The 12,910-nt window shown below is 42.1% G+C and overlaps 2 protein-coding genes across 2 annotated transcripts in view; one reads left to right on the forward strand and one right to left on the reverse strand.

Moving 5' to 3' along the window:
- LOC115191828 (neuronal membrane glycoprotein M6-a) overlaps positions 1–3,600 on the reverse strand; it is a 68,318-nt gene extending 64,718 nt beyond the window's left edge. Inside the window, exon 1 of the mRNA XM_029749768.1 lies at positions 3,290–3,600. Within this exon, the coding sequence (XP_029605628.1) occupies positions 3,290–3,293 (4 nt within the window). The 5' untranslated portion in view covers positions 3,294–3,600. The remainder of the gene's footprint in view (positions 1–3,289) is intronic.
- Positions 3,601–10,334: 6,734 nt separating this feature from the next.
- Positions 10,335–12,910, forward strand: part of LOC115191829 (WD repeat-containing protein 17) — a 30,160-nt gene continuing 27,584 nt past the window's right edge. The window contains exon 1 of the mRNA XM_029749774.1: positions 10,335–10,569. The gene's annotated coding sequence lies outside the window, so the exon portion shown is untranslated. The remainder of the gene's footprint in view (positions 10,570–12,910) is intronic.

Genomic DNA, 12,910 nt, shown 5'->3' on the forward strand with positions numbered 1-12,910 from the left:
AACCCGTAACTCCATCCAAATCGAAAGCAGAGACACAGAACAGGAGAGCAGGAGTAGGTGGGTGGCTCAATGACTCACCCCCCCCCCAAGACATACAAGTGCTTGCTCACTATTTACTGCTGCTTGGAAATCCAACACCGTGGAGTCCGACGGGAGGATGAGAAAGAAGAGAAACACGGAAGCTGGCGCCAGGATGGGCCGCACACCAAAACTTGGCCAGCACCGCCTGCTGCCGTGGGTAGATTGTCTGTTATTGAGATTTGAGCTTTAGTCATTCCATACAGGAAAGTAAAATGACCTCTCTTCAAACACACACACACACACACAACACACAGAGAGAGAGAGAGAGAGAGAACTTTGATTAAGAAGATAGGAGTTTGGAACAATGGGGGATTCTAGCCCGGGGTCTCTGCCAATGATTGCAATTCCATACAGCATAATGCTGACAGTGCTGTTGTAACATAATAAATCCTTCTCCTCCACAGTAGTGTGTGCATGCCACACACACACACACACTGGGTAATCTGTCCTCGCTGAGGGTGTAAGGGAGCGGATAAACTTCTCAGGTTCAGGTAGAATAGAAAAATCACTCAACTCTGCAACTGTATTCTAATTCAGTGTATGCAACATTAGTGTCCAAATCTCTGTCACTGCATACTCTTCACGCAGTAACGTCTGTACAACATCTGACTAATGTTTCACCAACGTAGAGGCTGAACAGCTGCGTCATGGGCGTTTTAGCATATTGGCATATTTAGCATATTGGCATATTGGTGACTTATTGGCCAGATGGAATGAGATAGGCAGACCTCATACTTTCATGCCATCTGATGACACTTGATCTTAGGCTGCAAAAGCGGCAAGAGTTCCCGCCTAGAGAGCCCAGGAGTGTGCACGTGTGTGTGCAGCTTTGCATATGTCTGTGTCTGTGTTTGTCTCCGTGTCTGTGTCCAACCAGTGGGGTCAGGCCCAGAACCAACAAAGCCTGGGCCGCGACAGACAGACAGACAGACAGACAGACAGACAGACAGACAGACAGACAGACAGACAGACAGACAGACAGACAGACAGACAGACAGACAGACAGACAGACAGCGCTATTCACATTAGCAAATCCTCCCGGTTCCCAGCTGGGAGCAGGGAGTCAAAGGACATGAAGTGAAATTGTTCCACAAACACTGCAACGCTTGTGAAGATTATCAAAAGGCCCCACAGAAAGAGGAGAATGCTTGGAGGGGGCACAGAACAACCGCATAATACCACCATTTAGCACTCATGTGATTTGCTGGATGCATAATGGAGGGATGATGCAAAAAAAGAATGATTGAAAGAATGAATGGCCGTTACACAGTAACTCTGTCTGTCTGTCTTTTCTATGAGATTTCATCAGACATAATGCACCATGGGGAATTTGCTGCTCAGGTTATAAACACTCCAAACATTGAAATGGCAGTCGTTCTCAGGGTGCATATCCCTGCCAATATACCCCACTAAAATTGTTCTGTGTCAAATGTCCATGAAAAAAAGATATCCTTATAAAAGACCAACCACAGACAACAACAGATGACATAATCCAGATTGTTTCTTTCCTTCATTCTCTAGATTGATGAGCACCTTTGACCAAGGCCTACAAAGACAAACCAATAACAAACCAATTAGAAATTACTTTGAACCTGTGACAAACACTCTCCTCAAGGGACCAGTTGAGGCTCAAGGCCACTTCCCCTCATTCAAGATGAGTTTTTCCTGGCAGCTGTACTGTTCTTTCCTTTCGTCACATCTGTTTGTGTTCCACCAGTAGCAAATTGACATGACAGAGAGCGACACAGAGAGAGAAAGACAGACAGAGAGAGAGAGAGAGAGACAGAGAGATAGAGAGAGAGACAGAGAGCGACACAGAGAGAGAGAAAGAGAGAGAGAGAGAGAGAGAGAGAGAGAGAGAGAGAGAGAGGGAGAGAGAGAGAGAGACAGAGAGAGAGACAAAGAGAGTGCAGGACCGAAAAGAGAGGGCGAGACAGAAAGATAGAGACAGAAAGAGGCAGCGAGAGAGAGAGAGAGAGAGAAAGAGAGAGAGAGGGGGGGGGACCAAAGAAAATAGTAGCCGGCCCTGTCCTTCAGGGGGTAAATTAAACATTGGGTTGACATCATTGGAACAATGGAGAATCTTACACACAAACGTACTTTGAAGTCTATTCTTTATGATTACCTTTCATTTGTGTTACCTTTTCACGTTCAATTGAAAAAGAGGCAAAGCTCTTGATATACTGTACATTGCTTTGTTTTCAATTGGACTTTGCATCTTTAGACATCCACACAACATTGGTTTAAACCAGTATAAAATGTATCCAGTCATTATGAGCAGTCTTAACATCTGTTTTTCAGTAAAATGGCAGCCCTGCCACTTGTTTTGCTCTACAGCTGAGGGATGTGGCTGGAAAAATAATGAATATACCATTGAACCAATTCCCAGATCCCAGATTGTAGCTGTAAATCTAGTGCCTAGTGAGTTGTAATTGCATTAAAAAAATATCACCGTAGCTTCTGTCACTTCCTCATATCTAGCAAACAGACAAGCAGCATGATGTGATTACGAGCTTCCTACTGGACTACTTAATAGCATATTAGCAGCATGGTAGATAAAAGGGCATGGTAATAAAACAACATGTTTTGAGGAAATTGTGTGTGTGTGTGTGTGTTTACGTGCGCGTGTTTTTGCGTGTGCGTTCAATACCATTTCATTACTCCGTTGAAGGCGTCTGGCAACGCAACTCAATTGAAAGCGCTTTAGTTATATCCCTTCCATGCACAGTGTACACATTCCTTTCCCAGGAAAGCTACTGCGTTCAAACCATCCATTCTTATCCAAGGCTACTCAATAGATACTGTTACAGAAGGCTCCCACAAGACAAACAAACTGTTGCTTGTATCAAATCAAATTCTTGTTCTGATTGATAAAGGCTGGACACAGGCTACCCATCCCTCCCCAGCATTTGGTTCTAAACATGTTGACGTTTATTTAATAGATCATGAAAACACCTTTATTCCACATGCGGGGACATTGCATTCCTCTTTCTAAAATGTATGCACTAGCAATATTATTATTTAAAAAATCTAAACAGTTTCTGAATCCTCAATTCAAACGCTCTGTTGTAACATCGTTCATCCAGTGTCAGAAAGTGTAAATCACTGCAGCACCCGAACCCACGTTCCGTTATCCTTGTTCTGAAGTAGCATCAACAAAGTCGGCAATAAATCATAAACAAGATGAAAACAATTGTATTTCACTTACCCATCTCAAGCTATTTCTCTTCACTGTGATGGTGAATAAAGTTATCGGGTTGTAGACCTCAGTAGCAACTTTCGAGATACAGCAGTCCAGTCCAATGTGGGTCGCAATGCACAGACAAAAGGCAACCGGACCTTGCGACGTAACAGTAATCAGCCGAGCGGGTGAACTGGCAAGCGCAGAGTTCTAGAGGGGAAAATCCGGAGGAATCAATGGTGTTTTGTCCGACCGAATTAATGAGTAAAGAAAACGGACAAAAGTACAGTATTGTGTGGTCTGTCCGAAGCTAAATCCCTGGGTTAGTTTAACAAAGAAAAAGCACACAGAGCATGGCTTGTCTGTATGTATGGCTACGCTAAGTTCAAGCCATCAACTCAAACTGTGATGATTGAATATGCCTACATTTCAAAAGTCGATAAAACCCTATCTTTTTACCTTAGACACCACAAAGTTGTGAATTTAGATGGTCAATAAATCAATAAAATACTCGGGGTATCCTAGCTTGGGTTGTAGCCTATTGCGTTATAAACAGGTAGGAGGTAGGCCTAGGCTTGCTTAAACATCAGCTGTTACCATGGTTACTCCACGATATCAGTGTCAAAGAAGTTGCTGTAATATTCTCTACGGAGAGTGGCTGTAATAGTCTCTGCAAGGGAGAGAGAGAATGTTGAATGAAATGTTATTTGAGGTTACTTTACACGTTGTACATGCTATTGGTCCTTTTGGCGGTTGAAAGTTTTATTTGACTTTTTCCAGCGCTGGTAGGTTCCTTCGTTTGTTTATTAAATCTCTTGACTCATTGCAGGTGATGTAGTCAGCCGAAGCATGTTTCCTCGCAATCAGCTGGAAGTGTTTGCCATTTGGTCTGTGGTTTGGTTAGGCTCGGCCATATTGTGCAAGTGTTTGTTTGCAAATTGTATCAGTAATGAAAATAAAAACCGGAAGTACAAACCGATATACAGACCAGCTACTGAAAGTTGGAGTAATAACACTACTCTAATTTGTCTCAAGTTTCGAGCAGCAGGTGAAACCTCACATACAACCAGTAGAGTACGTTTAAATATAATTATATTCAACATTCTTGCTTGTAAGGAACATTTACACAATTTAAGCACACAACCCTGATGTCTCAGGCTGTATACCAAATATTTGTGTATTACAGCCTGATTAATCAGACTAGGCCTAGGCTTGTCCCGAATGTGGTGATTCTTTCCATTGACTGTGGTGAAGCTTTCCATTGACGGTATGGCATAGCCACGCACATATAGGCTACATAGAATAAAAAACGAAAACTCCTGTAACGCCCTGGCCATAGAGAGGGGTTTTTGTTCTTTATTTTGGTTAGGCCAGGGTGTTACATTGGGTGGGCGTTCTATGTTCTTTTTTCTAGGTTGGTTTGTTTCGTTGATTTTGGCCGTGTCCTTTCCAATCAGGCACAGCTGTAGTTTGTTGTTGCTGATTGGGAGTCACACATAAGTAGCCTGTTTTTCCTTTGGGTTTTGTGGGTGATTGTTTTCTGTTTCGTTCATTTTTGACCAGACAGGACTGTTTGCTGTCGTTGCTGTTTAGTGTTTTGTTTATAGTGGTTCATTTGATTAAATATTCAAAATGAATACACATCCTCCGCTGCACCTTGGTTTTATTACGACGACGGCCGTTACAGAATCACCCACCAAAAAACGGACCAAGCAGCGGAGGAAGGAGCAGCGCAAGGAGAAGAACTAGGAGAGGAGCTATCTGGAATCGTGTTTTTGTGCTGATCTTAACTTTTTTCTACATAATGTTTCCGCCATCGTTTCCTATGACCGAAAATAGCTTCTTGACATCAGAACAGCGATCACTAACCTCGATTCGGATGAAGATTTGTACTTCAAAGAATCGGAGGCGCAGGACATGCTGCTCACCCCGGGCCAGACCCTAATCCCAGAGATTCTGAAAAGAAAAAGGCGGCGTGAGAGAAGCTGACGTATGGGCACTGGGCACGGAGACAAAACTATGTCGGCGAGTTCATAAACCGCTTCTACCCTCCGTTCTATTGGCAAACATACAATCACTGGAGAACAAACTAAATGAGCTCTGTTTGACACTACCCAATCAAAGGGAAGTGAATAATTGTAATATCCTATGTTTCTTGGAGTTGTGGCTGAGCAAGGACGTGGATAATATACAAGTACCAATCAAAAGTTTGGACACACATACTCAATCATGGGTTTTTCTTAATTTTTTTACTATTTTCTACATTGTAGAATAATAGTGAAGACAGAACTATGAAATAACACATATGGAATCATGTAGTAACCAAAAAAAAGTGTTAAACAAATTCTTCAAATTAGCCACTCTTTACCTTGGTAACAGCTTTGCACACTTTTGGCATTCTCTCAACCAGCTTCATGAGGTAGTCACCTGGAATGCATTTTAATTAACAGGTGTGCTTTGCTAAAACTTAATTTGTGGAATTTCTTCTTAATGTGTTTGAGCCAATCCGTTGTGACATGTTAGGGTTGGTATAGAGAATATAGGCCTATTCGTAGAAGACCAAGTCGATATTATGGCAAGAACAGCTCAAATAGGCAAATAGAAACAACAGTCAATCATTACTTTAAGACATGAAGGTCAATCAACCCGGAAAATGGAAAGAACTTAGAATTTTTTTTAAGTGCATTTGCAAAAACCACATAGCGCTATGATGAAACTGGCTCTCATGAGGACCACCACATGAAAAGGAAGACCCAGAGTTACCTGCGCTGCGGAGGATAAGTTATTTAGAGTTACCAGCCTCAGAAATTGCAGCCCAAATAAATGTTTCACAAAGTTCAAGTAACAGACACTACTAAAGGACACAAATAATAAGAAGAGACTTGCTTGGGCCAAGAAACACGAGCAATGGACATTAGACCGGTAGAAATCTGTCTTTTGGTCTGATGAGTCCAAATTTGAGATTTTTGGTTCCAACCGCCGTGTTTTTGTGAGACGCGGAGTAGGTGAACGGACGATCTCTGCATGTGTGGTTCCCACCGTGAAGCATGCAGGAGGGGGTGTGATTGTGTGGGGGTGCTTTGCTGGTGACACTGTCTGTGATTTATTTAGAATTCAAGACACACTTAACCAGCATGGCTACCACAGCATTCTGCAGCGATACATCATCCCATCTGGTTTGCACTTAGTGGGATTATCATTTGTTTTTCAACATGACAAATACCCAACACACCTCCAGGCTGTGTAAGGGCTATTTGACCAAGCAGGAGAGTGATGGAGTGCTGCATCAGATGACCTGGCCACCACAATCACCCGACTTCAACCCAATTGAGATGGTTTGGGATGAGTTGGAGCGCAGAGTGAAGGAAAAGCAGCCAACAAGTGCTCAGCATATGTGGGAACTCCTTCAAGACTGTTGGAAAAGCATTCCAGGTGAAGCCTGTTGAGAGAATGCCAAGAGTGTGCAGGAAGTACCAGTGATTCGCACAATATGGACGTGGCCATATGAAGGGGATCCTGAACTACAGGACTGTTTCACTAGCACAGACTGGAATATATTCTGGGATTCTTATGATGGCATTTTTGGAGTTTACCACATCAGTCGCCGACTTCATTAATAAGTGCATCGATGACGTTGTCCCCACAGTGACCATACTTACATAACCCAACCAGAAGCCATGGATTACAGGCAACATCCGGACTGAGCTAAAGGCTAGAGCTGCCGCTTACAAGGAGCAGGATGACAACGGTGGTAGGCCTGATCACCGACGATGATGAGACAGCCTATAGGGAGGAGGTCAGAGACCTGGCAGTGTGGTGCCAGGACAACAACCTCTCCCTCAACATCAGCCAGAAAAAGGAGCTGATCATGGACTGCGGGAAATGGAGGGCTGAGCACTTTCCCAGTCACATCGACAGGGCTGTAGTAGAGCAGGTTGAGAGCTTCAAGTTCTTCGGTGCCCACATCACTAAGGCTTTATCATGGTCCACACACACCAACACAGTTGTGAATAGGGCATGACAACGCCTCTTCCCATGCAGGAGGCTGAAAAGATTTGGCATGGGCCCTCAGATCCTCAAAAAGTTCTACAGTTGCACCATTGATAGCATCTTGGCTGTACCAGGCAGAGGAAGTCCCTAAAAATTGTCAAAGACTCCAGCCACCCAAGTCATGGACTCTCTCCTACCGCACGGCAAGCGGTACCGATGCACCAAGTCTGGAACCAACAGCCAACAGGACCCTGAACAGCTTCTACCCCCAAGCCATAACAATGCTAAATAGTTAGTAACCCTCTAAAGTCGATTGACGCACCGGTGCATTCGTTAGGGCGCGGCAAATGTTCTCACAACACAAAAACTGTCCAGTCTTGGTGATGATTATAGAACATTTGTATAAAACATTCACCTAGTGTTGCAAGAATGTTCATAGAACACTAATCATCTGTTCTTTAAATGTTTCCAGAATGTTTTATTAAGTTGTGGGAAGAGAACAAAATGGGGACATCACAAGAAATGTGTTCCCAAAACACAAAAACTGTCCTGTTGTGCGGATGATTCTACAATGTTACTTTTAGGGTGCAAAAAACACTCACCTGATTTTACAAGAATGTTCCCAGAACACATTTAAGCTGTTTTTTAAAAAGGTTCCCAGAATATTGAATTAGGTTGTGGGAACAGTCTGGTGGGAACATTGTGGGGACATCACAAAAGACATGTTCCCAAAGCACAAAAACTATCCAGTTATACAATATTTATTTTAGGGTGCAAAAGCATTCGCCTGATATTGCAAGAACGTTCCCAGAACACATTTTGTATTTTCTTTGAAGGTTCCCAGAATGTTGCATTAGGTTGTGGAAACAGTCTGGTGTGAACATTGTGGGGAAATATTTTATACAAACATATACATTTTGTGGGAGCGTTCTGGGGTGGTTGTTATAGATGTTGTGCACCACATTTTTGTGAACGTTAGAACATTGTAAGGATATCTCATCTGAAACATTTTTATAAATAAATAGATTTTATCAGAAACATTCTCAGACTGTTTTGGGGATGTTATCAGCCTAGACCTTAGCTGCTTTTAGCAACGCTAGTATACACTAGCATTGCTAGGAATTAGCTTGCCAAAAAAACAGGATAGTCCATCGGAAGCCAGAAGTTAAATAAAATTCCATTTCAACTGTCAGTAAGGTTGGTCCTTATGCAGGGGGGGATTTAGAAAAAAATCATCTGATAGAACATAAATCAAACCGACTTTCCAAACCACAGGCAAAGTGAAAAAACGAACATTTACTGGAACGTATTATTAAACTTGGGTCTGTTGTAGACCTATTCAGTTTCTCGTCATTTACCTCATGCACGTGCACCATACCTGCACAAAAAAAGCAAGAACTTGTTGGGGACTTTTATTTTGACATGAGGGATGCAGAGAGGAACTGCATTTCTGCAACAGACCCAAGTTGAATTATATGTTACCTAAAATGTTTATTTTTCACTTTGCCTGTGGTCTTGGTTATTTACTTGGTTATAAGGTTGAAGGTGGTATTGTCCAGGGAAGGGATAGCCAGTTGCCTTGTGCATTTACATATTCTGCATTCGTGGAGATGGGCTGTGCTGCTTTGAGCTGCAGTGGATTTGTGTTTAACTGTTTATTTACCGTCAAAGGTTTATTCAGCTATGTCTGTGAGTCAATTTCCTTTTTTGGTGTCATGTAGAGTTGTGTCTTTTAATATTTTCTTCACCGTAGCCTAAACATGGACATTGGACAACCTGCACCACTCCCTCGCTGTAAATAAACCATTCAGCACTTGAAGACCTGGTTGCAAGTTATGCCTTCCTACATCTCCCTTGGCTACTATGGGTCCGCTATTTTACACTATTATTTGCATAACACAATAATAGTAATCATTTAGGGTCCCCCCTCTCTCTTGCTCTCTTTTGATCTCTTTTGCGCTCTCTCTCTCTCTCGCTCTCTCTCTCTCTCTCTCTCTCTCTCTCTCTCTCTCTCTCTCACACTCACACACACTCACACTCACACACACACACACACATACATACATCTACACACCCACCCCTTCCTGTGGTTGTTGTTTATCAATTTTAGGGGAAATGACGTCTCTATCTAGTCCTTCCATAGGCACGTATAATGAATGATATGGTGCTGCATGTGAATTGCTTTCCTGTTATTGGCTACTCTCCTGATGCGAATAGCATATTTCTGTACACAAATATTATAGCTGAAAAATATATTATATACTGAATTACTTATACTGTAATTATAATTTAATGTCGGATTCCATCAGTATTTCTTTACATTATAAATGTAGCTTTTTGGGCTTTAGATTTGGCAACATTGCATCTGTGCACAAGTCGTGTCAGTCTATTTCAATAATTTCTGATCCGTCAGCCTTCGCCTGTCGTGTAAATTCACACACTCACATTGCTCTCATTCTTTCACTGCTGTTACTAAACAGAGTTTCCCTCCTACAGTAGCCTCAAAAACAACCCGACAGATGTTTTAGCCAGAGTAGTGCTGCTATCTTCTGGTCATTTCGTAGTAGGACACATGTATTCATTATAATTGGGAGTCGCACTCAATATTGTTTTTCCGTTTGGTGCATTCAGCTAGGTGCGCATTATACACCCCTCCTCATTTTACTCACAAATGCAGGCACATTGTTTACTAATTTATTATTCGTTTTTAATCTGATTGATTCACAAAGCAATGTGGTACTGTATAGGCTATCATCAGCTTTGAATTACCCAAATATCTATTCATATAACGTCTATTTATCCAGTCAATCAATTCCCGCCGATTTTCTTAAATTATACATGACTTATATTACATAAGACGATCATGATAGGGAACACCAAAACTAAATATATTGTAGCCAATGTAGGCTATACCCATTATCATTACACACAGTGTTTGGAATTACGAATTAGAATACGTGAGTATTTCGAACGCTCTAACAATGGAATAGAAATTGATCGAGTTATTTTGGACGGACTACAATCTGGCGAAGCCTATCTATGGCGGCTACGCACCGCCTACTGGTCAAGATGACTCGAAATAAACCACTGATATGCCTTTAACCGTGAAACTGACGCCTGGTATCTTTGATTGTCAGGCTAAACAACCAATGGACGTCCAGAAAGCAACAACGTGGCTAAAACCGTCCGCTGAAGTAGCCAATCGTTGCAGTCGCAGCAAAGCCTATTTGACCGTACTACGTCCTCCAACTCTGACAATTTGTGTCTGAGCAGCGATTTCAGCACCACTTCGCTGTCCACTGACAGGATCACCGAAGGTAAGGAGACTCAAGATTGGCACTTTCTTATTCCACTTGGAATGATTTTAAAACGTCCCTCAGATATTCAGGAACTCCGACAGATTAAGTGTAGTATTTTAAACATCCTTTGTGGTTTAATTAGCTCATAAATACATAACCATGTGGGGGTTATTAGGCTAATCGTATTGAATAGACTGGAGTGGAGTCGCCGACTCACCCTTAGATACTGTGGTAACTCGCTGGAACTCTCTGTCCACAACCCTAATGTCAACTCATTGTGTCATGTATGCAGGATAAACTTGCTTGTAATTTACACGCTGCGCGTGTCATGCTCTTGGACAGAGTGGGTATTGTAATGTAGTTGCAGCTTATGCTACTATGATAGGGGGTAGGATAAACTAAGAAAGTGCTAAGTAGCCTAGTCCACCTGGTATGTTACAGTAAATCTGGGACAAGAGTGGCAGCATGCAGAGTTTACTCAAAAAGGCTATTTATTCTACACATAAGCATGTGAATCATTATATTGGTGGTTTTAGCTTGAATGCTATTATTGCAGGTGAGTTTGATCCATCAGACAGCAGTGCTAACGTACTGTTGCCTAGTGTTTCATGTAAGTAAAAGCCTACCACTGCCAACGACATGTTGATGTGTTGAATGGCAAATGCATACAATCCTCATGTTCACCTGTGCTTTATGTTATCACACGTTGCTCTGCGTTTTGCACTGGCGCCTTGCACGCAGTGGAACACTGCGTTCCCAGGTGAATTCTCTCTTGTCTCCCCACACTGACAGCCAGCAGTGCCATACTCAGGGGTCTCTATTAACATTTCACATTGGCATTGTAGTCATTTAGCAGACGCTCTTATCCAGAGCGACTTACAGTCAGCGCATTCATCTTAGCATAGCTAGGTGGGACAACCACATATCACAGGCATATTGACTCCGACGTTACACAGTACACTGTCATCAACCACCTGTCGGCAAATCACCACGTCGTTAAACATCTCCTAAACGGTCAGCGTCAGTTAGAGGAGAGGAACGACGGAGACAGAATCCACTGAGGATACTGTAGCGAGTAACAGGTGTTTCGTTCTCACACATGAACTGACTGAATTAATTAAGACTAAGCTATTATTAGCTGCTAGTGGCTCTGCGCACTGTATCGTCCAAGTACTGGGGAAGAGAAGAGCAAATAGAGGCCATACTGTCCTATATACAGTCCAGCATGATATTGGGGAACTAGGGAGAGAAGCGTTTAGACGTGTCTGTTGATATAACCTAGTATTGAGTATGCAGAGGTTGTGTCCATCTTAAAGTTACCCACAGGGTTCTTGATTGTCAACGTGACTGTGATTGTACAGGTGTGCAAATTATTTCGTCTTTGTTCATTTTTGTCAGGGCTGGACTACAATAGTTACAGGCTGATATACGTCACCTTTCACAGTACTGGCACTGTATTTATAAGCTGTTGACCAACCGAGAGCTTGGGACTTTAAGGGTCTATCTGTATTTTTGACAAAATTGGGTTATTGACATAGCCTTGTTCTGTTCAATGTATTCCCACTGCTTCACTTTTCCTAAGGAAGTTCAGGAGTAACAATGTGCTTAACAAGTCACATAATAAGTTGTATGGACTCACTCTGTGTGCAATAATAGTGTTTAACAAGATTTTTTGAATGACTACCTCATCTCTGTACCCCACACATACAATTATCTGTGTAAGGTCCCTCAGTCGAGCAGGGAATTTCAAACACAGATTCAACCACAAAGACCAGGGAGGTTTTTCAATGCCTTGCAAAGAAAAGCACCTATTGGTAAAATAAAAAAAAGAAGACATTGAAAATCCCTTTGAACATGGTGAAGTTATTAATTACACTTTGAAGGTACAGTATATCAATACACCCAGTCACTACAAAGATACAGGCGTCCTTCCTAACTCAGTTGCCGGAGAGGAAGGAAACCGCTCAGGAATTTCACCATGAGGCCAATGGTGACTTTAAACAGTTACGGAGTTTAATGGCTGTGATAGGAGAAAACTGAGGATGGATCAACAAAATTGTAGTTATTCCACAATACTAACCTAAATGACAGAGTGAAAAGAAGGAAGCCTGTACAGAATAAAAAAATATTCTAAAACATGCATCCTGTTGCAATAAGGCAATAAAGTAAAACTGCAAAAAAATGGGGCAAACAAATGTTACTTTATGTCCTGAATACAAAGCGTTATGTTTGGGGCAAATCCAATACAACACATCACTGAGTATCATGCTTGTCATTGGCAAAGACTAGGGATTTTTTTGGGATAAAAATAAATGTAATAGATGTAAGCGCAGGCAAAATCCTAGAGAAAAACCTGGTT

Source organism: Salmo trutta, chromosome 4, assembly GCF_901001165.1.
Source record: "Salmo trutta chromosome 4, fSalTru1.1, whole genome shotgun sequence".
In the NCBI taxonomy this organism is placed as follows: Eukaryota; Metazoa; Chordata; class Actinopteri; order Salmoniformes; family Salmonidae; genus Salmo; species Salmo trutta.